General features: G+C 40.9%; 1 protein-coding gene and 1 long non-coding RNA gene across 2 annotated transcripts in view; one reads left to right on the top strand and one right to left on the bottom strand.

The window, feature by feature from the left end:
- The first annotated feature begins 81 nt into the window (after positions 1-81).
- WEE2 (WEE2 oocyte meiosis inhibiting kinase) lies at positions 82-22,345 on the top strand. The gene is made up of 11 exons (XM_060020028.1): positions 82-732; positions 5,441-5,637; positions 7,404-7,455; positions 9,496-9,668; positions 11,236-11,357; positions 16,727-16,873; positions 17,538-17,645; positions 17,778-17,863; positions 18,624-18,794; positions 20,406-20,548; positions 22,189-22,345. Exons 1-11 carry the CDS (start codon positions 379-381, stop codon positions 22,343-22,345), a joined length of 1,710 nt encoding a protein of 569 aa, XP_059876011.1. The 5' UTR covers positions 82-378.
- The window catches only part of LOC132430790 (uncharacterized), a 28,363-nt gene continuing 4,345 nt past the window's right edge, over positions 604-24,621 (bottom strand). Inside the window, exons 2-5 of the long non-coding RNA XR_009520566.1 lie at positions 20,398-20,480; positions 18,707-18,803; positions 5,405-5,583; positions 604-870 (exon numbers count right to left, since the gene is read on the bottom strand). This is a non-coding gene — a long non-coding RNA (uncharacterized lncRNA). The remainder of the gene's footprint in view (positions 871-5,404; positions 5,584-18,706; positions 18,804-20,397; positions 20,481-24,621) is intronic.

Consider the following 24,621-nt stretch of genomic DNA (forward strand, 5'->3'; position numbering starts at 1 on the left):
CGAATATGTATTTTTAAAGCCGTGCTAAATTAAAGAATCCAACTGTTTCCCTAGTAGTTTGTTGCACATGGGTTCAGGGAGACTGTGGGATATCCAGAAGCGTTCTATACATAATTGGATTTAATTGCTCAAAGAGTTACTGGAGCCTTCTTTAATCAGAATGGAAATAAGGAGAAGCTGAGATCACACAGATACGTGGTACTTAAGTGAGTAAACCAAGGGTGTGTCTCCATGTAGCTGTTGGTTGGCAGAAGGAAAGCGGGGCTAGAGTTAGGGAACTTGCCAGGTTACTTTCTTTCCTCCTCCTTATTTCTGCAGCTCTGTAGTGTTTCCTGCTGAGAGGTCTCCTTGCCTAGGTTGTAAAGCTCTTTGGCTGAGATGGGTGACAACGATGAGGACAAAGAACTGAAGCAGAAATTAAACTTTTCCTCTTGTGAGGAAGAGCATGAGAACGAAGGGCAAAAGGAAACACAAGAGAGCAAGGAGCCCCAGAGCCAAACCCCAGAGAAGCCTGGAGCTCAGGATTCAGGATCTGTTCAGGCGGCAGAGCTTACACCTGTCAGGACTCCCCTTAGTGACGTACGTGACCTCAACACATTTCAGGAAAAAGGCCAAGCGAGTCCAGGTCAGGGTCTGAGAACTCCAGTGTCACACTCTCTCACACGTCCTGAAACCCCAGCCCCGCCAGACAAGGGCAAGCCGCCACGCTGCGAGAGCCCCTTCACTCCCAAAGTAAGTCCATCGCTGGGGAGGAGGGAGCCAGGCCGCTGAGGTCTGTGTTCCTTTGGCGGACGGAGAACGAGGGCCCAGTCCTATGTACGTGTGGCAGATCTGTTTCACAGGCTGTATCTATCTTCAGTTACGTATTTCCTGGTGAAAATGAAGAAGAGTTTAAAGTTACCAGAAAACAGAATTAAGTGTCTTGCCAGCTGTCTTCTTAAAACCATTGGTGTAGGCCACAGATAAATCTTGGGTGGGGAAAAAGTTCCTAGTGAAAGAATATTGGAACTGGAAAAAATACTGAGATCTACAGCCTGACCTGTACTCTGCCTGTGAGAAAACCAAGGTCTCAGCAGAGAAAGTGGCCTGTAGCTCAGGCAACGGCAGAGAAAGGACTGAGAAACATGGTCTTTGGGGCTTGGTCTACTGTTCTTGCCATTACGCCAACTGGCTCTATTCTTCTGTGATTATTTACTAATATTTCCTAATATAAGAATGTTCACATTCACTATTTAACATATTTTTTGTCTCTTTGCTGCTGCTCTTTCCAGAAAGAAGTCCTCTCCCTTCCTTGGTCTAGTGAGGTACAGGCTCTCATATGTGAACACAGAGGTAACTTGTTGATACTCCTTTATAAGCTGAGGATGGCAAATAGGTAAAGGTCCCAAGTAAGCAGGTTCCTTTATCCTTGCTGTGATTGAGCTCCTATTATATCATTCATGTTATTAAAGCCGGGACTGGGGCAGGGTTACCTCTAATAGACTGGTGCCGCGGCGTGTGAGCCTTAGGCCTGGAATCAGCTCTGCTTCCCGCGGCCTCAGCTTGAGGTGCTTAAATCATCATAATAACATCTGTGCTACTGACGGCAGCACAGTCACTGTCAGCAGGTCTCTTTTGTACCTGCTGAGTATGGGTACCACAACTACCAGGAAATACTAAGCTTCTTGTTTGAATGGTAGACAAACTACTTTAATACGCTCGTGCGTCTGCCTGTGGGTTTTTCAATGGTCCCAGTAACCAATCAATTAACCATTTATTTTCTGAGAACCCACTGTGGGCTGGGAGCGCGAGGCAGTCTCTGGCAGGGGAGATGTGCCTACGGATACTATGTGAGAGGTGATTCAAGAGTGGTCAGAGTTCTCTGGGTGGACTGCTTCTCAGTGGGTAGTCAGGAAAGAAATGAAGGTGAAGGAAGCGTATGAAGGGCAATGAAAGTTGGTATGGTTTTAATACGTGGAAATTATGGGGAGAGTGGGCTAGGAGCATGGAGTTCAGAGCAAGCGTAAGCGGGAGGAGACGTGGCGCGGTATGTGTGTTTCATCCACTCATTGAAAACTTAATTGAACACCTTGATATGCTAGCAGACCTTCTGCTGGCAAACCCTTCACTACCTCAGAACGTGCCTACAGAATGAATAAAGGTAAACAACAGCGGTAAATAAAGTTCAGATCAGGTGTGCTAGAGGACTTGTAGAGCATGATGAGGAATAGTGGGGAATTAAGTTTCGAGATATCCAGGACACCTTTCCAGAGAAAGTAATGTTTGAGAGCAGTCTTACAGGATGATTCGCAGTTTGCTAGGAAAAGAAGGGAGTGAGAGCTCGAGGCTGAGGGAAAAGCATCTACCAAGCTATGGAGGGGAAAGATCACGCTACACCTGGAAAACCGCTTGTTATTCAGAGTGGCAGGGGTCTGGCAGTGAGGCCAGAGTAGGTAGGTAGCAGCTACACTGAGATTTTATCCTGAAAGTGTTGAGAGAGCCATTAAATGGTTTTGGTCAGAGGCAGTTTTGAAAAATCATGACCTTCATGTGAGGGATGGAATGGAGTGGGAGAGACCATGGGGCAGGGCAGTATTCATAATAGATCTACTGAGAAAAAAGAAGGGCCTGAACTTGGATAGTGGTAGACAGTGATGAGTTGAGAGATGCTTAGGAATGGCTAACTGACTTGATGGAGGGGTTGAGGGAAAAGCAGGGACCTAGGGTGTTGTGAGGCTTCCTGCTTGTTTGACAGAGTAGATGGTACCTTGAATCAAGGTAGGTGACCTTAGAGGATGTACAGGTTTGGAGAAAGAGATGTGGTGTAAATCGTTGGATAAGTGGTTCTGCAATGCAGGAAAACCACCTAAGTTGGAGATCTGTATTTGGATATCATCAGCATTTAGGAAGTTGTTGAAGCCATGGGTGTGTATAAGTTTACACAGTCTGTGTGCCAGAGTAAGAAGAGGAGTGGTCCAAGCTAGGGACCCTAGAGATGCCAAGATTTGAGGGACAGAAAGAAAACAACATTTGGGAGGGAAACTCGAAATGCAACTGGGAAAGTACACACTTTACAAAAAATATAGTTTGGATCAAGGTCAGAGGAGAGAGGCCAGGGGGATGATAATTCGTAATGTTGTGCTAAAGACAGGGATGCAGAGGAAAGGAGGATTGGCTTAGTTCAGCCTTGCTCAGGGGATAGGACCAGAAATCACGGGAAATGACTTCAGGTCCCCATAAGGACTTCCTAGCACAATTATCTAGAGATAGCAGAGCTTCCTTAGGAGGTATAGTAAGGTCCCTGTGGCTAAATGCATTCAACGCTCTTTGATGACCACTTGGTAGAAAAACACTGTACCAGGGATTCAAGCATCAGGGAACTAATTGTACCAACTGGGCCTTTAAAGACTTTCCCAGTCCCTGTGATGTTGTGTCTTGGTGGGAGGTTGCCTCCCTCTCCTCTCACCATCTTCAGAAGTCAAGGAGCTATTCCCCAAATTTCCTTTCTGTTAATTGTCTGTAGTAAGAGCTGTTACTTATACAGAAGTAGCTACACTCTCTGCAACACGTTTATACTCTCAACCTGGTCATCTTTCCAGAAATTTTCAGTCTACTTTACTTCTAGGCAGAACTCACTTTCATACATCTTGTTGCAAGCTGTGTTCTTTTAGATTTCAAAAGGATTACTCATAATTCTATCATTTTGGCAATAAAATGCATATTAACATAATATCATTTGCTATATTGTAAGTGGAGTTCACAAAATCTATCAGCCCTCATATTTCCAGACTAGGAATTCTGATAGTCTTCCTTGATAGGAATACTTTTCCTTACTTTTATCTGAAAAGTTTCTAGGCCTTTTTGTTGTCCTTGAACTGTAGCAACTGGAACTATGTGAAACATACCAGGTGTGGATGCCCCACTGTTTCATATGTGACAGATGCATTTTATTTTCCATATGATAATCACCATCACAAGAAAACTGTTTCAGAAAATGATTTACTATAATTCTAACTTCATTTCCTGAATCACATTGACAACTGAGAAATATATAGTATAGTTTTATTTCTTTTGAACCAATACTCAACCCTTACAATAAACTTATGGGAAAATTGTTTGTCATTGATGGCTTTGTCTGATAATATCCCCAGGGCTGTTGACCCTCTGAACTCTAAGACATATGTAAAACCCTTGGCAAAACTCTTGACTGTGTCAATTTTTCTTCACTTAAAAAAATGTTAGGCTGCTATGTGTACTCTATAGCTTCTTTCATTTCTGCTTCTATCAGTCATTTAATGAGTATTTATTTCTGCTTCTATCATTAATCTAATAATGAGTATTCATTAGTAAGTTTAATAGCCATTCTTTGTAGCCTCACATTCTTCAATTACATTTTTATATACTGAATCATATTGTAATCTAGCTTCTGCTTCTACACTCGAAAGTCGTGTGCAGAGAATATCAAAACAGAATTCTTCTCCAAAGAGCCTCACAGTACAATGATGACACTATGAGGTTACATCATGGCCCCTGTGTCTACTACTGTCCTCTTGAGGATCTATTACCAGCTATTCCTCTGGCCCCTGGCACTTAGATCATAATAGCATTCTGCCGTCTCATCAGAATTCTTTGTCTTTGATTTCTCCCCTCTGTCGTTTGATTTAGTTCTGGTTAGGTTTTAGGCCGATGTTCTCTTACTGTACCCCACTTGGAGTGGTAAGCCCTGCACATTTTCCTATTGACTGGTATGCTAGCTGTAGCCACTGCAAAGCCTTGCATCTTAAGGGCTTAGAGTATTACTTTTCAGTCTCCTTACCCCACTTCCTGGAACTTTTCTCAATTTGTGCTACATTTTTAGTGGACTTGGAAACTTCTTTTTCCATGTTTAGATAGTCTACGAAATCTTTCCCTTACAAAGTGATTATTTCTGAAACATCAATGAACTGCTGATGAATGGACTGTGCATTCCTTAAGAGCCAGAATTCACCTCTGGTCCCTTCAGCACCTAACCCAGCATCTGCTACTTAGTAGGTACCAGACAAATATTGGGATGAATAATTGAGGGGAAATTAACTATACAGTCTGAGAACATAAGCACCAGGTCTTCTAGAGTCATTTTCATTTGTCTAAGCTGAAAGGTCATCTTTAAAAAGCTGGAGGTAGGACTAGAATTGGTGGTCTCATAGCTGACTATCAGAATCGTCCAGGGGAAGAGGGTGGAGCTTAACAGAAGTACAGATTGCTGTGCTGATCCCAGGAATCAAAATATCTAGAGGTAGACTGGGAATCTGTATTTTTCATAAGAGAGCCAGTTACAATGTTTGCAGTGAACCAGATACCCTCTAAGGGGTATCTTTCAGCAATAACTTTCTTTGGTTCAAATATTAATTAACTAACTGATACAGAACCATTTTTTAAAAATTACCTCCATTCTGATTTGCCTTTTATCATCCTCATTCAGGGCCAGGTGAGCCAGTCGGGGATCTCTTCAACAGGGAAGCTCCCCTCCCGAAGCTCTAAGCATCTGAAGCTCACACCTGGTCCCTTCACCGATGCGATGACCTCACTGGCTCTGGTCAATATTAATCCCTTCACTCCGGAGTCCTATAGGAAACAATTCCTTAAATCCAATGGCAAGCGGAAAACCCGAGGCGACCTGTAAGTGTCCTGTTGCTATGACTTTTGAGAACTGATCTTACTATTGCCAAGTAGAAGGGGGAGTGTTAAACATTAGGAATAAACAAGAAGTCTGTCTGAATGAGTCGACATCGTGTTTATATATTCCCTCCTTTCTAAATGTCAGCGCTGGCTTTAACCTTCTTTGTCACAGAAATCTCTTTGTCTTCAGAGATGCTGAAGTGCACCGTAAAATGCCTTCTCTTTGAAAGAACAGGGCAGAGTAAGCAATAGATCTGTCTTATATTAGGAAGTTGAATGGGCTACGGAACTGCACTCAAGGGCTCCCCTCTGGTTACTACAGAGTCCAGCAGTTGGGGAAGGTGTAGTGCTCGTTCCAGAGAGTATATTGCTGTTTTGAGTTTAGTGGTGTGACTGGTGACGAGAGCTACAGAGCAAGGATTTGAACTTCTGTGCACGTGATGGAAGGCTGGCTGAAGAGAAAAAGAGAGTGCTGCTTTTGGAGGTGCTAATAAATGGAAAGCCAGCTGCACTGTTCCACAAAGGCCGCTGAATGGTAGAAATCACCTAAATAAGGACAGTGCAGATTACTCAGGGACATTTCTTTACTGTATCCTCAATGCTGCTTTTTTATAGACTGGAAGCACCTCTAAAACGGGCCAGTCATTTATGCTTAGATGTACTCAGCAGAATAAACACACAGCTAACAATCTAAAAGCCTGTAGAACAGTTAATGTGCTGTGTTCTTTCGGAATGCATGACTACATGTTAATCAGCCTTGTAGCCAGAATAGGTTTTTCTCAATACTATTTCCTGGATCTTAAGTAAACGGGACTTCAGCACAAGCACACTGGTCTATTCTTGTTACTAGTCCACTGCTTTTAGCTCTTTAGGATCTTTGTAAACCTTCAGAGTGAATGGCTTCACCTCTCACTGAAGCTAGCAGGAAAAGACTGCTGATTTGAATTCCTGGCCCTGAAAGTGATGACATTTTAGTACAATAACTTAGTGATGCTGAGAGGGTATTTTCCCCTCTTCTTCACTGTGGCGTTGTTATTTTATAAAGTATTAGAATGTAGTATTAAATGTAAGTCACAAGTGTCCTGCATCACCTAATTTGCACGTGTGTAATGTCCTCCACTTGCCCCTTCTACCCTGTACTCGTCCAGAAGAAGAACCTAGCTGGCTGATCTAGAAACTGAAATTTTGCTTAAAGATCCAGGATGCATCTGCTCGTGCCAAAGAGGGTGTCCGTCAGGGACTTCAGCTTAATGAAAAGTAATTGAAAACATCTTAGCCAGGATTAGAGCACATTCTGCTATACTTACAGTTGGCTTGTGACCCTAAGGCAGGCCGGGTTCTAAGGGAGGCGGGTGTTGCAGGGGAAACATATACTGGTGGTGAAGACCCCTTAGAGTTTCAGGTATGTTCTGCGCACTCTCTTGATCCGCATCTCAGCATACCTTGTTCCATTTGCCTAAAACCCTGTTCTTTTCTCTTAGCTGGTTCCTACTCATTCTTGGAATCTTACCTTACATGTCCTCTTTTTTGGGAAAGGCTTTTACTCTTCAAATAATGAATTGGGTGCTGTCTATGGTATCCCTCGATATCTTGTTTTTATCCTGTCCTAAGTTCTTGTATTGAAAATTTCTGTTTATCCCTGTGCCCAAATATAGATTGAAGAGGGGAAGTAATTGTCGTATTTACTTGTAGAGCCCCCAAACCTAGCATAGTACTAGGCTCAATAAGTGCTAATCATACTCTGATATCACTTTTTTTTTTCCAAGTGAGGAAGCTGGTCCAGGAGAAGGCAAGGTAGAACAAGGGCTGCCTGCCAAGGTGAGCACAGTTCTTTGGTCCAGCCGTCGTAACACAGTCATTTCATCCTAATGTCTCCTTCTTTCTCCCTCCCTCCCTCCTTTCTCCCTTCTCTCCTCTCCAACCCTCCACATACCTTGTAGTAAATATGTTTTGCAGCTAAATTTATCTGGGCTCTTATCAGGGTCTATATTCTTAGCTAGTTGTTACCTTAGCAGACAGTGTCTAACAAATCTATTGCTGAACCATTACCTTGGAGTATTCTTCAAGGCTACTGCTACTGTCTTTGATCTGGGGAAAAATTATATACGCCAGAAGAAGTGAAGGGAAAATCAAGATATTTAAGGTCCAAAAATGAATAAGACAAAACAGAGAAAAAGGGCATAAAGCCAGAGGTCTAGACGTAAAATTTACCTCTTAAATGTGTCAGTATCCATTGATTTTTATAATGTTGATCTAGTATCCCTCATTTGATAACATAAACTAAGAAAATAATGCTGTAAATATTAATACCAGAGATGTTTGTTGCAGCCTTAACTGTAATAGCAAAAAAAAAAAAAAAAAAGGGGAGTACTGAATGTCCAATTATAGAAGAATGGCCAAGTAAATTATAGTTTAAAGTCAGTGGAATATTAAATTACCATTAAGGTGCTTGAACATAGGCATGTTTTCATGATATTATAATGTTCAGTGCATGTAAGTGGGAGGGGGAGGGTCGGGGAGGGGGAGGGGGAGGGAGTGATATGGATGGTAAGGTGGTACTTGGTGTCTGAGATGAGGCTGGTAAGGTAGCAGGTAAGCACTACCAGCGCCTTCAGGCCTCTGATCAGAAGTGTGGGTTCCTAACTGATTCACTTTGTTATAAAGCAGAAACTAGCACACCATTGTAAAGCAATTATACTCCAATAAAGGTGTTAAAAATAAATAAATAAATAAAATAGTAAAAAAAAAAAAAAGTGTGGATGCCTCATGGGAAACAATTAGGTTTGTCTGATTCTACAGCATCATTTTGCAAAAGCAATCTTCCTATTAGAGGAGATGGAGAGAGGGCTGGTAGCTGTAGCAAATCCAGACTTGGAGGAAACAGAGCTTGAGACTGGCTAAGGGCAAGGGAAATTATAGATCTTGTTGATGAGGACTGGTTGGGACTGCATGTGGAAAATGAAGAGCTAGTAAGAGTCAAGATATTTTAAACACTTAAAGTTGGATGGCAGAAATTCTTGCTAAGGAGGATATTGGGGAAAAGATGAGTTCACAGAGACGCATCAGCTTGGACTGAGATTCATATAAATCTCTGCATATTTTTGTCATCATAACCACCATTTACTGAGAATTTTATATATATATATATTTGTAACATATATAATTCCCGTGTGATGTTTGACAGGACCCTGATGCATAGCTGCTATGATCCTCATCTTACAAATGAGAAAACTGATAAAGGGGTTCAGTGATTGCTCAAGTTATTTACTAGCAGAGCAATGAGTGATGTCGCTAGTTAGCCAGTAGCGGGAGTGGTTGCTGTATCTGAGCACACATTCTGAAATAATCAATTTGACAATTTTGTTCTCCAGACTAAGATTTTTTTGGGAAGCAAACTGAACACAGTATGTTTATTCAACTTGAGATGAAACAGCAGCAGCCAGACTGTGACACAAGTAAACAAGAGTCAAAGAGAGGTGTTCTCTTTGTTTAACATCCTCCTCCAAGAGCCCACCCGCTCCTTCAGCTCAGGACAGTAGCTCTGGCTGTGAGTGAGGTGTCCCCTCTAGGCACATATAGGGAAGAAGAGTATGGCCAGACAGAGGAAATAATACAGAAAAAGATGTAATAATATAGCAAAGAGAAATGCCAGTACAGAGTTGTATGACAGGTTATAAAGAACACAGAGAAGGTAGTCAGCAATTGTGGCAGGGTTGCAGAGGCGTTTGCTACCAAGAATATTGATGGATTTGCCTCAAAAGGCTTTTTGAAAACTTAGAGGAATTTAGGAATAATATGCCTTAATTTTATTCTCACAATATGTTAGGGAGAATTATTTTTTTTACTGAAATATTTCAGAGATGTGTTCTACGAGAAACCAACATGGCTTCCCGCTATGAAAAAGAATTCTTGGAGGTGGAAAAAATCGGGGTTGGGGAATTTGGTACTGTCTACAAGTGCATTAAGAGGCTGGATGGATGTGTTTATGCAATAAAACGCTCCACGAAACCTTTGGTAGGATCATCAGATGAGTGAGTACCTTTTAAATGTACTAGAAATACACACTTGGATTTGTCAAAGCATTTTGAATCAGGGCACTGACGTCATTTGCTACATTTTTTTAATCACCTCCCCCACCCCCGACCCACTGAAAGTTGTCTAACATTCATAACCTTTCTGAATTTTCAAGATCAGAGATAAGTTATTTCCTGAAATATACCATGAGCATTTGGGATCATGTTGTGTTTTTGTTTTGTTTTTTTATAGTTCTTGTGGCTTTTACTACTGATCTTACTGGTTTTTTTTTTTTTAACAAATAGATTTATGGAATGATCTTCTGGTGCCTGTTTAGTTCATCAGAAATATTACCAAGTTATTATTAACTCACTGGTTATCTCTACTTTGCATTAATAATAAATTCAATAGTCAAGTTTCAAAGTTTCCTTCCTTGTAAGCAAGGAAAAACTAACAAAAATTTAAATTTCATTCCCAGAACTAAATGTTCAAGACTTCTTCCTTTCCACAAGGAAAACAAATATTTTCAGATTCAGCCACTGCTTTTTATGAACTCTGGGGAATATAATACTAAAATGCTGAATCTGACATCAGTCTTTGGAATTCTTCATTTGAATAATGAAATTGATCAAGTACTATAGTTTGCTTTTTGTGTGTTGGATTTCCTATTGCATAATGAATATCTGCCCCCCAAGACTGCCCCTGTGACTACATCATACTGGCTGAGTTTAATATTGACTATAATGATCGTTTAGCCTTCATAGGGAAGGTAGAGGGCCCATCACAATATCCACCATCAAGTCCATTTCTTCTTAAGCCCATCAGGGTTTTTAGATTGTGATACAGTGAAAATAAGAATCAAAGCAGCTCTGGGCTTCCCTGGTGGCGCAGTGGTTAAGAATCCACCTGCCAATGCAGGGACACAGGGTTCGAGCCCTGGCCTGGGAAGATCCCACATGCCGTGGAGCAACTAAGCCCGTGCACCACAACTACTGAGCCTGAGCTCTAGAGCCCACAAGCCATAACTACTGAGCCCACGTGTCACAACTACTGAAGCCTGCGCACCTAGAGCCCGTGCTCCGCAACAAGAGAAGCCACGGCAATGAGAAGCCCGCTCACTGCAACAAAGAGTAGCCCCCGCTCACCACAACTAAAGAAAGCCCGTGCACAGCAATGAAGACCCAACACAGCCATAAATAAATAAATAAATTTATTTATTTAAAAAAAAAAAAGAATCAAAGCAGGTCTGCTGCTGAGGTAATAACCACCCAAGATTCCTCTCTACATATGTCATGTTCAATCAAAAAACCATGGACTTTGGTCCAGGACAACCAAGGTTCTGGTCTTAGATCTACTATCACCAGCTTGACTTTGGGTCAGTCACTTAACTTTCTAAAGCCTTAATCCTTGCCACTATATCATACTGAGGCGTTACAAACATTAAATGTGATAAAATAGTAAGCAAGCAGTGAACACTCAGTAAATGTTCTGCCGTTATTAGTAATGCCTCAGAGCTTGTCTTTTAAAAGCCTTTGTATGTCTATTATCTTGATTCAGTTTTCTCAGTGCTTTTCCGTCTCTTAGGAATTTGGCTATGCATGAAGTTTATGCTCACGCGGTGCTTGGGCATCACCCCCATGTGGTACGTTACTACTCTGCATGGGCAGAAGATGACCACATGGTCATTCAGAATGAATACTGCAATGGTAAGTACGTGGTCTAATATCTATGGAGAGGGAGATGAACTTTTAAGTCTTCAGAAAAAAATCTCTGCCTCCTTCTTGTAGCTTATGGCAGGTATATTAGAGTCATACCTAAAAGTCTGTACTACTGTTTTGTTTGGAAACAGACAGCTGGAGAAAATGAGTTGAGCTGGAAAGGAATTTCAGGCTTATGCTGTTATGTGTTTCTTTCAAAGCTGATGCACAGCTAATACACAGAAGCTATCACATCCTTCACACTTTAGTTATTACTTAAAGAGAAAACTTTCACCCTGGTGGTTTGAATGGTAAATCATCCTTTTACCATTTACTAGGTATTCTAAAAGATGTAAGCCATAGTCCCTACGATTTTGGGGAAGGGGTGGTAAACTTATATAGCCAACTTCTGATTAACTTTGAAGTGGATTCCTGTGTTTGGGGATTGTTCATGTTTCTTGCTGCTTCTGACCTTTGAGCTTTAAGTATTCTCAGAAGAGTAAGGGCATGGGGTGGGGTGCTGGGACTGAAACTTAGTGACCTCAGATATATTCTCCTAGATCCTTCAGGACCATATATACATCGTAACCAGTAAAACCTTTTTTTTTCCTGGGCTACTTAAATTATAAAGAGTGGTCCTTCGGATTAACGTATTTCTAATCCATGATTAATATTTCTAATCTATGATTAAGGGGTGACACAACAGTAGTTGTGTATTGTTATTCTCGGAAATACATTTTCATCAAAATGTTCAGTGGTAAAGTAGAAAAGTGCTACCAGTTGAATAGAAGCTTGCCATCATTTTAGGATGCATCCATATTTTACAATCCATATTTTAGCCACAGTAATATTGGATAACGGCATCCCCCCCACAACATGTACACCCACCCTGTGCTTCTTTAATAGTACAGTCTGTCTTTGGGTAAGTTTGATGACCACTGGATAGCCCTGAGTATGTACGTCCAGCCTGGCTTTTGAGGGCAGTGATCACTGATAAAGCTTCATCACCGTATACATGATTGATTTTATAAGTAGGTAAGTAAATAACATTACGAGTTGCTAAAAACATAGAAAATGGTATAGAAGGCATATCCTATAAAATAATGATTTGGCATTTCCCTTATTGTTTCCTTAGAGCCTGATTTTCTCATAGCCTTACCTGTGAATTTCATGAGTTTTTTTCCTTAATAAGCTCACCCCAAATCCCTTTTTCTAATAGTTTCTTTGGGATTAAAAAATGGACCCTTTCATTATACTTGTGATTGAGAGGTTGAGACTTTCTTATCATCTTCTCTTCTTAATTTCCTCTTATCATAACCTGAGATTGCCTATTCTTTTTCTCTCTTCCCTCTCTCTATAAAGAAGATTGATTTTATTTCCATGACATTTAGCTACTAACAAAGAGAATATCAAATTAAAAAATTAATAAAGGGAAACACAACTAATTTTAACCTGCAGGCAATGTAAATTTTAACTGGGGCAATGTAAAAGTTTCAAATTTTCAAAAAGAATAAGATGAAGTGATCTATTACAAATCATCTTCTAATTCTTTTCAACATTTCAATACCTTCTATAGGCTCGACACTGTATTAAGCTCTAGGGTGAGAAATACTGTAGAATGAGATAAGGTAAGTAAGTCCTTATCTTCGAGGAGCTTTATTCCATCTCCTCTGTTAAAATGAATACAAAAGAGACAATCTGATGCAAAGCCATATGGTACAACTGTGGATACAAAGCGTTCAGAAAGGATGAATGTGAACAAGAGGCAGTGTGGTGGGACGGGCCTGGGCTTTAAAGTCAGGCAGACCTGGGTTCAAAATCCAGCTCTGTCACATAGTAGTTGTAGGATCCCTGGGCTGTCATTTAATCTCAATGAGTAAAGAGACAGTAATATTTACCTAAGGGAGTAGTTTGAAAATTAGCAGCAATATATGTCAAATGCTAGCACAATATCAAGTCCCAATACATAGTAAGAACTTGATAATACTTGTCATTAGCATATCCGGAGAAAATCTCATAAAGGAGGTAAGACTTGAATGAGACCTTGCAGAAGGATTCCTAGAGTTTAGGCAAGGAGAAGGAAGACCACCCAGTTAGGGGAACAGCAGGCAGGCTAAGAGCACCGTGCTGGGAAGGGTCTGGCCTAGCAGATGGTAAGGAGACTAACAGGCCTGAGGTGACCCTACAGGAGGAAATAAGATCAGCAAGGTAAAGGGTGGGAAGACTGCAGTGAGCCGTGAAAGCCAGGCAGTGAGTCTGACTAGATGGGATAGATTACGGGGAATCATTGTTTGTTCATCATGGAGGTTCACCAGCTTCACTCAACGCTTGCCAATTAAAATGGGACTGTGATTTAGCAAAATGTAATTCACATACATTGAACCTTTCATATGTGAACTGATCATGGAAAATAAAGCATGCCCTTATACCTTGTTTGTAGTTAAGGATAATCCATGTTGAGACTTTGCCTGATGGCTCTAAGTAAAGGATAATAAGCCCAAAGTATGTGTAAAGTAGCGGAGTAGTCGGTGCCTCATTCTTTCCACTCCCTCCCCACTGCATCCTCTCCCTCTTTCTCACCTCTTCATCCTTATGCCCTGTTTCCCCATGCCCACCCTTACCCCTCACCCCTAGCCTCTCATAGCAGTCCGGCTGGAACATGTACTCTTATGGTGTTAACTCTGATTATAAGTTAGATGATTTTGATAACTTAGATTTTAACTATTAGAGGCTAACAGTCATCTGATTTCCCCTCCTGTCCCTCCTGAACCCTGAACTAATCAAAAGTTCCCTGCTTCTCTGACACCCTAGCCAAGATCCCCTACGAGCAACCTCTGGGCCAGCCTCAGAAATCTGAAGGTTTTCCGGTAGCAGGCTGATTCTGCAACCAGGATTCTAACCGATTCAGGACTGAATGATTAATCTCTCCCTAAAGGCAGTATTTTCTTTTGACGTCTCTGTCACGGAAGTTTTACAGGGCATGTTCCCCTAGAATGGTGGTTCTCATACTTGCTCAAGTGACGTGACATTCAGAAGTCTGTGTCTTCTGTGGAACAACATGAATACTGGTTATATTTTTCCACCAAATAAGGAACAACTTTACCAGCAGAAAAATATGCTTTGTGTTGTTGGTGGCAACCTAAAATCAAGATTGTGAGAATACAAATGTATGAACACAATATCCTGTTGAGTCGTTGGCCTGCTTTTTGCATTTCATTGTTGGAAGGCATTTGCTATTTATTTGTTTCGGTATCTGTTAGGCCTCACGAGCAGACAGGAAAACATGGATATGTTTTTCTTAAGTTTTTTTTTTTTTTCCTGCCAAGTAGGGTGAGTATCTTTATTTTATCTAAAGGAAGGAATTCAGCAACTCATCTCATAAAGGTGGTTTGAAAAGAGCTGCCAGGAGCTGGCTGTTTTCTCCTAGGGCACAATGCTGGCAGGAGCCAACTCCAGGGGGTACCTTGGGTTACAGAGCTAAGGCTCCAGTGTAGCTGGGTGAGATTAGGAGGGATTAAGTTTACAGTTCATTCAGTATTGCTATGTCTATAAACACGTACTTCCTTGTTAATACTATTTAGTAAAGAACAGTTAACTATGCTCTTCTATAAGAGTGTGTGGACGACCAGCTTTAGCTCTAGCAAAATGAGGATATTCTAATACAGTCGTATAAACGAGTACTTTCCAGTAACTTCTACTCTTCTAATTACCTCTTGGCTATCTTTAATATTACCTATAGAGATTCTAAGTAACTAAAAGTGCTGCTAGTACTGGTCTAGTTACCCTTACTAAATAGCTGCAGCTCTTCAGGGGATTAGAAATACCTCTGCTTATAATCTAAAGGAACATATTAAGTGGATCCTAAGTAACCTAGGATGCTTCTTTCTTTCCCTACCTTTCATAGGGTCCTTGACTCAGCCTTTCTTTTCCCTCTGTTGCCAGAATAGACATTCAGTTCAGAAAATACTTATTACATGCCAGACCTTGGCACAGTGAAGATGAATGAGCTGTGGACCCTGTCCTAAAGGAACACCGGGGCTAGCGGGGACCCGGGGGCTTTGTCGCAGCTCATAACCTTATCCGCAAACTTAGTATTGAGGTGACTGCACTTTTAACAAGCACAACGCACTCTTTCTTTACTTATTCTTCCTTTCTAATTAATGTCTCTGACATTCCATAAATTCTTTTCTCAGAAGACTCCCAGGGGAAAAAAAAATAACCTTTACTTTAGCCCTTTTTGTGTTTCCGAAAGGGGCTGAATTCTCCTTTCTGAACTTATTTTAACATGGCAGCTCAAGCTTTAAATTCAGTTTCACATAGATACTTTAAAATATTGATTTCCTTAAAAGTACAGTTACCATCTCAGATCCTCCTGTTCTGATATATACTTGGAGGGTGGAGCTGTGGGCTTTCTGACAGGGGGTCCCAGGAGTCTGTAATTCGACTGAAGAGGCTGCCAACAAATGCTAATTAATGAAACAAAGGGTTCAGAAGCATTCTAATAACTTAGGATAGGAGCATCTAAGATCAGGTAGTCAGATGAGCCGGGGGCCTTATCTTTTTATTGATAACAATGATAAATAGTTGATATACAAACACGGTGGCTCAAATAGGGTTTAGGTGTATATGGAGGTTTTATATTTTCCTTGGGTCAGCAATCATTACATGTTCTTATTTCATGATATATATATATATATATATATATATATTTTTTTTTTTTTTTTTTTTTTTTTTTTTGCGGTGTGTGGGCCTCTCACCATTGTGGCCTCTCCCGTTGCGGAGCACAGGCTCCGGACGCGCAGGCTCAGCGGCCATGGCTCACGGGCCCAGCCGCTCCGCGGCATGTGGGATCTTCCCGGACCGGGGCACGAACCTGTGTCCCCTGCATCGGCAGGCGGACTCTCAACCACTGCGCCACCAGGGAAGCCCTCATGATATATATTTTAATGGAATGAAACTTGAAGCCAATTACATTAAAATTACTAATGGCCTATAATTACTAACTTGATACCAACATGGAATTATTCCTCAACACCATAGTAGCTACATGACTAGGCCTGATTGGCCTTCTGGTTAATAACTAGGTAAAGCTTTTAAAATGTTAGTTGGGGCATACTCAAAGCAATAGGGCCACATATTGGATACCTAGGATATGGCATTTTCTTTTCCTCTTTAAAGGCCTTTAATTCCTCTTTCCAATATGTCTATGGTATAGACAGGGATCAGATCTTATGTTTCAAACTGACACTGAAGCAGTTTATACTTGCTGGACTGCGTTCACTCATGAGGAATTTATTGAATACGTACTATGCTTTCATTTATAAGATTCATACCTTTTCTCTCATTTTGCGGGGCTACTCTCTGTTTTTCTTTCCCAGGTGGGAGCTTGCAAGCTGCTATATCTGAAAACGCAAAGTCTGGCAATCATTTCCAAGAGTGCAAACTCAAAGACATCCTTCTACAGATTTCCCTTGGGCTTAAGTACATCCACAACTCTGGCATGGCGCACCTGGACATCAAACCTAGTCAGTGCAGCTCTCCTCTGGCCGTATTTAGTTCTTTCCCCACTGTTGTCAGAATCTGTGCCTGCGTGTCTATCAAGTGTCAAAGATGCTGTTTGCTGGCAGAATCCCTTTCATCAGTTCCCCTTTCCCCCTCCCCTGCCCAAATTTCAGTTAAAGAGCTTTAACCATTTCCCCCCGGGCCTAGAGGACAGAGAGTAAGGACTCCCAGATAGTGAAGCAAAAGTATGAAAATAAGTGTTTAATTTACCGCATAGATAAGTGACAGCATATTGGCTGCATCCTGACTTTTTACAGCTAGTGCTCTACTCTTTCTAACTCAGCCCTGATCGAAGTGAGCAGAAATGAATGGTTTAGGCACTCATTAATGTGAAATGTGAGGAAATGTTGTTACTATTCTGTGGTTTTGATTATTTCTTTGTTTTGAGGCCACCAGCCTCTTCAGAGGATGGAGTATGTTTGAGGTTTAAGTTTCACTGAAATAGGTATTATCAATCACTCAGCTGTTCAGAAGTAGTGTGAGAGATTCCATGGAAGAAAAGAAACCTTGGTAGTCTTGTTACATGCACACAGAAAAGGAGGGTGACTGAAATGTTATTTACAGAAAAGAATCTCGGGTGAAAAAGTTTAGGATTCATTACTTAACGACAATTCTGTATTTTTTCAGGTAACATCTTCATATGTCATAAGATGCAAAGTGACTCTCCAGTAGTCCCAGAAGAGATTGAAAATGAAGCTGATTGGTTTCTCTCTGCCAATGTGATGTATAAAATCGGTGAGTCTGTCTTGTAACCTGATTGGTATACTATTATCCTATAAAATTTATGCTGATGACTCTACTCCATTTATTCCAGTTTTAAGAAAGACATGCTTTTAAAGAACTCTATTTCTTTTTTTCTTTTTTTAGGTGACTTGGGTCATGTGACATCAATAAGCAAGCCCAAAGTGGAAGAGGGAGATAGTCGCTTCCTGGCTAATGAGATTTTGCAAGAGGTATAGATTAGGGAAATGGAGGGTATTTTATAATCCATTGAACATTTTGAGTTTCAAATGAATGTTGACAGTGCAGGAAATGAAAAGTATATATTTATAATTTAAATTTATATTATCCTTTTTCTATCCAGAATGGAGACCAAAGATAGGAGAGAAACTTTTGCAAAAAAAGCGTGGGGAAAGCTGGCTCAAACATGGATTAATCAAAATTTTTACTGTTTTTCGTGAAGGTCCTTTCTACTTCTTAGAATTCTTAAATTTACGGATTTCCTAGTAGAAAGGAAGCTGTTATTGGTTGAACCCATCTTTATCATGCTACTATCCTTTTGATAGCACCTCCAGCTTTGGTCATTGGAATGACCTTCAGTTATTGCTCACCTTCTAAGATGTCTGTGAGTCTGGCCTAGGAAGGATATAACTTTCTACAGGATAAAAATCAGGGGGGAAAAAGAGGAGTCTTTCCTATCTGTGATCAGACAATCTATGCTTCAAGCCTCTTTCAGCCTGAGAGAGCAAAATGGCGCTGAGATTCTGCCTCAGACTCTTTGGGGCAGGGCAGTGCTAATCAAGTGGATTTGTGCCCTGAGATAGACCACTATCTTCCCTAGAGATAGACCACTAACCACAGCAGATATAACCTTGCCCACTGCGTCTGTTTAAGTTCATGTGCATTCAAATGAATCTCTCTTACCAGTTGTGTTTTAGTCTAGACTCCCTTCACTTGGCGAACTAACCGGCCTTCCTGTCTTCTGTTTTGAAGAATTATCAGCACCTTCCTAAAGCAGACATATTTGCCTTGGGATTGACCATTGCAGTGGCTGCGGGAGCAGAGTCATTACCTACCAATGGAGCTGCGTGGCATCACATCCGTGAGGGGAATCTTCCAGACATTCCTCAGGAGCTCTCCAAAGAATTTCACCAACTACTCAAGGTGGTGTCTCTAATGAAATGAAGAGAGGATGGAAATGTCTGTTTTTTAAAAAATGTAATGGCAAGTAGGTGGGAAAAGGGAAATGATGGTGCCATTGACAGCAGGGAAGCATGACTAGGAAGCCCAGAAAAACAGGACAGACTGAAAGGTTCTCTAGGAAACTTAGAGCATATCATGAAAACCTTTTGTTATAGTTTAAAACTCCTATTGTATTTTTCATTTACCCTTCCTAATAACCCCGTGAGGTGGGCAGATGAGGAAACCAAGACTCAGAGCAGTTCCTTGACTTGTATTTCACTTTCGATAATTAATTCCAGAATCAAACCTGCTCTTAGGCTCCTATGTCAGGGTTTTAACTACAGTCAATGGTAACAGTGATGTTACTCAAAAAACTGAATTTTGCTTGTATAGAGGAAATAGAAGTTACTTTATTGATGGATAACTGACAATCCCACCAGTTATTTGAACAGAAGAAAGGCATAATGTTAATTTAGGAATCTATGTGTTCCTTGTCCTTAATGATACCTGAGTATGTGAAGGGACAAGGAAAAGAAGGTATTATGTTGAAACAAAGAGAGGTACAAGAATACCTACACTGTCAAGAAGCTAGAATTATACTAGAAAAGCAATGTATATGTAAGACTTACTTCATAGCTTAAGGAACAGGATTGGTTAGAATCCCTAAAATAGCCTTAGAAATATCTGCTCTCTTGGAGATTAAATTTGAGTTTCACAGTTTACCTGAACACTTCTGCTTTCCTGAAAGAAGGCAAACCTTTCCTCACAGTGGTCTTCTGTTCATAGTCTAATCACCTATTTCTATGTGTAAATTGCTCTTAGATTTAGTTGATTCTAACTGAGTACCTCACTGCTGTCCCTGTGCTAGGTAATATGCATATGTGAATTCATTTAATTCTCACAATAGCCCAGAAGGTGAATATCGCTATCCTAAATATAGGAAAGGGAGACTGAGTTTCAGCAAAGGTACGTGATTTGCTCAAGGCTACATAATAAGTGGTGGAGCTGGCTCTGAACGTTGCTCCCCAAATGGAAGGGTCAGTGTTTTCTTCATTATTCAACACTACTAATTTCCATATATTAGGTATTTTCAACTGTATTCCAGTCATTTTAGGCTATACGCATCCTCTACCTGAAGATAAATGCTGTAGGAATACTGTCATGGTGGGATATCCTTAATTAATTTTAAGTGAAAAATGAGCATGTTATGGTAGAAAGTGAGCTGAACTAGCAGTTGGGTAACCCAAGTTTTAGTCTTGGGCCTGTCAATAACTGAGACAAGCCACTTTCTATCTCAGGACCTCAGTTTCTTCCTGCTTAAAATTAAGGCAATTAAGCTGGTTCATCATTCATCCAGCTCTAAAATATGCTACTTAAGGACAACTCAAAGGTATGGATGGCTCATGCTACCAGATAAGGATGATATTCCTCTCCCAGGTGGAGCTAAGTTTTCATTTATTTCTTCCCTTTGCACAAAGGAGAAGCGAGTTTCACAAAATCCACCGGCAGAAGCTGGGTTGGAGTTGGCTTGGGGGGGAGATTTTTCTCAACAGTGAAGGTTCTATTTCCTCCTCTTTGGTCCTACCTCATCAGAACATGATCCACCCCGATCCAGCAGAGAGACCTTCTGCAGCAGCTCTGGCCAAAAGTCGAGTTCTCTGTCCCTCCCTGGGGAAAACAGAAGAGCTTCAGCAACAGTTGAACTTGGAAAAGTTCAAGACAGCCACACTGGAAAGGTAGATTTTGGATGCTGGAGTTGAGAAAGAATCTATTGATGTACTACTCATAGTGACATGACTGGTCTGATGTGTCTTCTCTATGGATTCAAGTGGAATCCAACAGTATGACACAGGGGCCCCTGCCCACAAGGAGGCTAGTAGCATGGGGCCCTTTGTAACAAGGGGCTGGATGCTCCGTGACTAGACGGCTTGAGAGAGAAAATTCCAGTCAATGCAAATGAATACAAGGAAATACAACTGGTAAAGAAAAATTAGCAGGATTCTGAGTGACCAGAGTTTTAAAGTAACTGGTGGATGATCACCTGATATAAGATAACCATAGTTAAAGAGGGAAGATATCTATTAGAAATCCATTAAATCTTGGGGGCAGGCAGATATTCTGTCTTGGCAAATGTTTAGAGAAAGAGGTATTTTTCCAAGCCAAAGGAAGCAGTCCTATTACTTACGCATGTAAGCTTGTATTCATGCATGCATTTATTTATTAACCTATTCCTTCATTTAACAAATTAATTAATTAAATAGGGTAGGCTTGGTATTATAAAGGTCAGGAAGTGGTGTTTGAGCACGGTTCTGAAGGCATTTTAAAGTAATTATTACATACTGTGAACTGTTGAAAATATAAAAGCAGATGAGAAATGGTCCTTGTCTAGAATAAACTTAGAGGTCCAGTTTCTTTTGGCTGCACAACCCATCTTAAAATGATTAGTTTGAAAAGTCCCCCAAATGATTTCGTGGCAATGAGTTGTGGAAGCTCTAACTGAGCCTTTAGTCAGGTAATCCTTCCTAATAAGCAACTCAGTAATTTTTTGCTTTTTGAAATTGTCTAGACCAGGGGTTGGCATACTTTTCTGTAAGAACAAGATAGTATTTCACCCTTTGTGGGCCATATGATCTTAGCTGCAACGACTCAACTCTATTGGAGTGATGTGAAAGTGGCCATAGACCATATACAAATGAATGGGAATGGCTGAGTTCCAGTAAGACTTTATTTACAGAAACAGATGGCAGGCCAGATTTGACCCATGGGCTGCGCTTCGCGGACCCCTGGAGCTTTCATATATAGCCTCTAGAGTTGTTCTCTTATTTTTCTTTAATTTTAAAGACCATTTATGCCCCAATCAGTAGAATTCAGTAAGCCAAGCCTGCTGTGTGTTGAGGCATGTGTGAAGTAGCCATTTTTTAAGATAATCACAAGAGCTAATTTTCTATTCCGTGTATAATTCAGTCTTGTTTCTATAAATACTGAAATAAAAAGAAAAATCTCTATCAGTTTTTTTTTCACTTTTTAGAAAATTTTTATTTTAATTTTTTTTAAACATCTTTATTGGAGTGTAATTACTTTACGATGGTGTGTTAGTTTCTGCTTTATAACAAAGTGAATCAGCTATACACATACATATATCCCCATATCTCCTCCCTCTTGCGTCTCCCTCCCTCCCACCCTCCCTATCCCACACCTCTAGGTGGTCACAAAGCACCGAGCCGATCTCCCTGTGCTATGTGGCTGCTTCCCACTAGCTATCTATTTTACATTTGGTAGTGTATGTATGTCCATGCCACATCTATATCAGTTTAGATCATAAATATTATCTCTAATTTAGGACTAAGTAACGTACATTTTTCCTCTTTAATTCCAGGGAACTGAAAGAAGCCCAGCAGGCCCAGTCCCCCAAGGAATGCCACAGTGTCCCTGGGGTCTCTGGGACCCCCACGGGATCAAGAAGCACCAAACGCCTGGTGGGAGGAAAGAGTGCCAAGTCTTCAAGTTTCACCTGGGGGCAGTCTTCCCCATAAGAACTCCTTTCACACCAACTCACCTTTTATCCCCCAAATAGATGCCGACTGTGTCAACCTTTCTCTTGTAAAGGGAGAAACTAACGGACTTGGGTGCCCAAAGATTTCAAAAGCCACTCCTAATTTAGTATTTTCAGCCACGATCCTACAGCTATCAAGACTTCCTAGCAGCAATGGTCGTAGGTATTATCATTGGTAGCCATTTCTCTTCTCTCTTGCTACATTCCTAACACCACCTGTCAACAGTTCGTTCACTTCTCAGATTTGTTGGTGCGCAACGGGAAAGCATGGACCTCTGAACTGAAAGCAGCCCTTTGTGCAGCCTGTGGGCTATGAGGCTGCCTACCTACCTATCAAGGATCCCAGGGACTCTCCGGGCAAACAGAAAGGAATTCAATTTGGTTTTGAGTTGAGGTAACAGCTTACAAGAAAATGTGCCTGGATTTCAACATTTCCCAGGTTAGATGAATTTATTCCTCAAGGAATTTTCAGCCACTTTGAGCAAGTAGTTTTCCTACTGCATTCTCTGAATGGAGCCAACCCCTTTCTCTGATGTTGTATTTATTAAGTTAATGACTTCACCACCATATGAAGTGGGTAGAAATAAGACTACATAACTTCACATTTCTGAGCTGGCTATGAACTTGTGGAACAAAGCCACTGGGTAGAGGGTTCAAGGGAAATTTGATGTGGTTTGTTGTCCCTCAATCTATTTGCTTTGAGCCTCTTGTAACTGTTATAACTGGTTTTGATTCTCTGGCTGTCACCAATTTCTCCTTGATTTTAACAGACGTTGGCCTTGCTTCCTGTGATTTAACTTATTTTATCCAAATCCTTTACTCTGTATATATATTTTTAAAGGACTAGAATGTTTGTAAATAAAGGTTTTTATCTTGTCCAAAGCCAAATATGAGTAAAGCACTCGTCTTTATAAATATGCAACTAACAAAGAATACGAAATTTATGTTGGAAACCATGAGTAGATAGGAGAGAGAATCCAATAGGCTGGTACTAACAGGTCTTGGCTTTAAGGCCCAGCTTCACGGCCCTAAAAGCTAATAATGGCCAAGCTATGATACAAAATAATGTTGGTCGTAAAGGCATTTGAGAACTCCTAGTTGTGTCATATTGATGACGTTAGCCTCTTCATGGCTCGTAGGCTTTTTGGCTGCCTTGTTTTCTTCTTTTCCCTTAATTTTTAAAAGCAAATTAAGAAGTTTTTAAAATTGAATGAATCGGGCTCCCCTGGTGGCGCAGTGGTTGGGAGTCCGCCTGACGATGCAGGGGACACGGGTTTGTGCCCCAGTCCGGGAGGATCCCACATGCTGCGGAGTGGCTGGGCCCGTGAGCCATGGCCGCTGGGCCTGTGCGTCTGGAGCCTGTGCTCCGCAACGGGAGAGGCCACAACGGTGAGAGGCCTGCGTGACGCAAAACAAACAAACAAATTGAATAAATCATTGAACAAACCATCACATCATTCTTCTGTTTTGGAGTAGCAATTTCTTCCATGCAATTAAGTGGGGTATAGTGCTCTGTATTGCCCATTGACATTTAAAAAAATGAGTCTTTATTCAGGTTTTTTTTTCCCCTGTACTCTTATGTATTTTTTTTTAATTTTAATTTTTTTATATTGGAGTATAGTTGATTATTCAGGTTTTAAAACTAAGTTAATTTATCTCTTGCCTCCCTGACACCAGCCATGTCCCTTGTGGTACAGTGCTGCAAGGTCAACCACACTTTACGATTTATAAGCAGGTATGTTATTAAGAGTATGCAATGTATAGCCCACAGTTCTGTGGTTACACTTTTCTTCTCAGGCATTGACAACTACTATTAGGGCCTATGACCCCTTCTCTACTACGTTCCTCAAAGATTGTTCTAGCACCTGAATGGACCCGATGCCAGACTGTTGGTCTCTCTCCATTTCTCTCTGCTGGGCTCCACAGTAGCAGGAAGTCACCAAAAGAGCAGGCAGCTGCACAGACACTGAGTGTGAGAGGGACTGGATCCTCAGTGGGTCCGGAATTTAATCCCTTCCATTTCAGTTGGAAGTTGACCCCTGGCCTCAGTGAGAAACTCCATCCTCAGTCATGAAGTTCTGTTTCTTAAACATGAACACTGACGTTAAGGCGCCAACAGACAATCTTGAGTTAAAGAAATCTTATAAAGAAATACTACTGTGCTTTACTAAGCTCTAACACATCTACCAATTTATAGAAGCTATTTATCTAAAGCTGTAGAAAGATGAACACTGAAAGTTAAATGTCAACATTTCA

This window comes from Delphinus delphis, chromosome 9, assembly GCF_949987515.2.
Source record: "Delphinus delphis chromosome 9, mDelDel1.2, whole genome shotgun sequence".
NCBI lineage: Eukaryota > Metazoa > Chordata > Mammalia > Artiodactyla > Delphinidae > Delphinus > Delphinus delphis.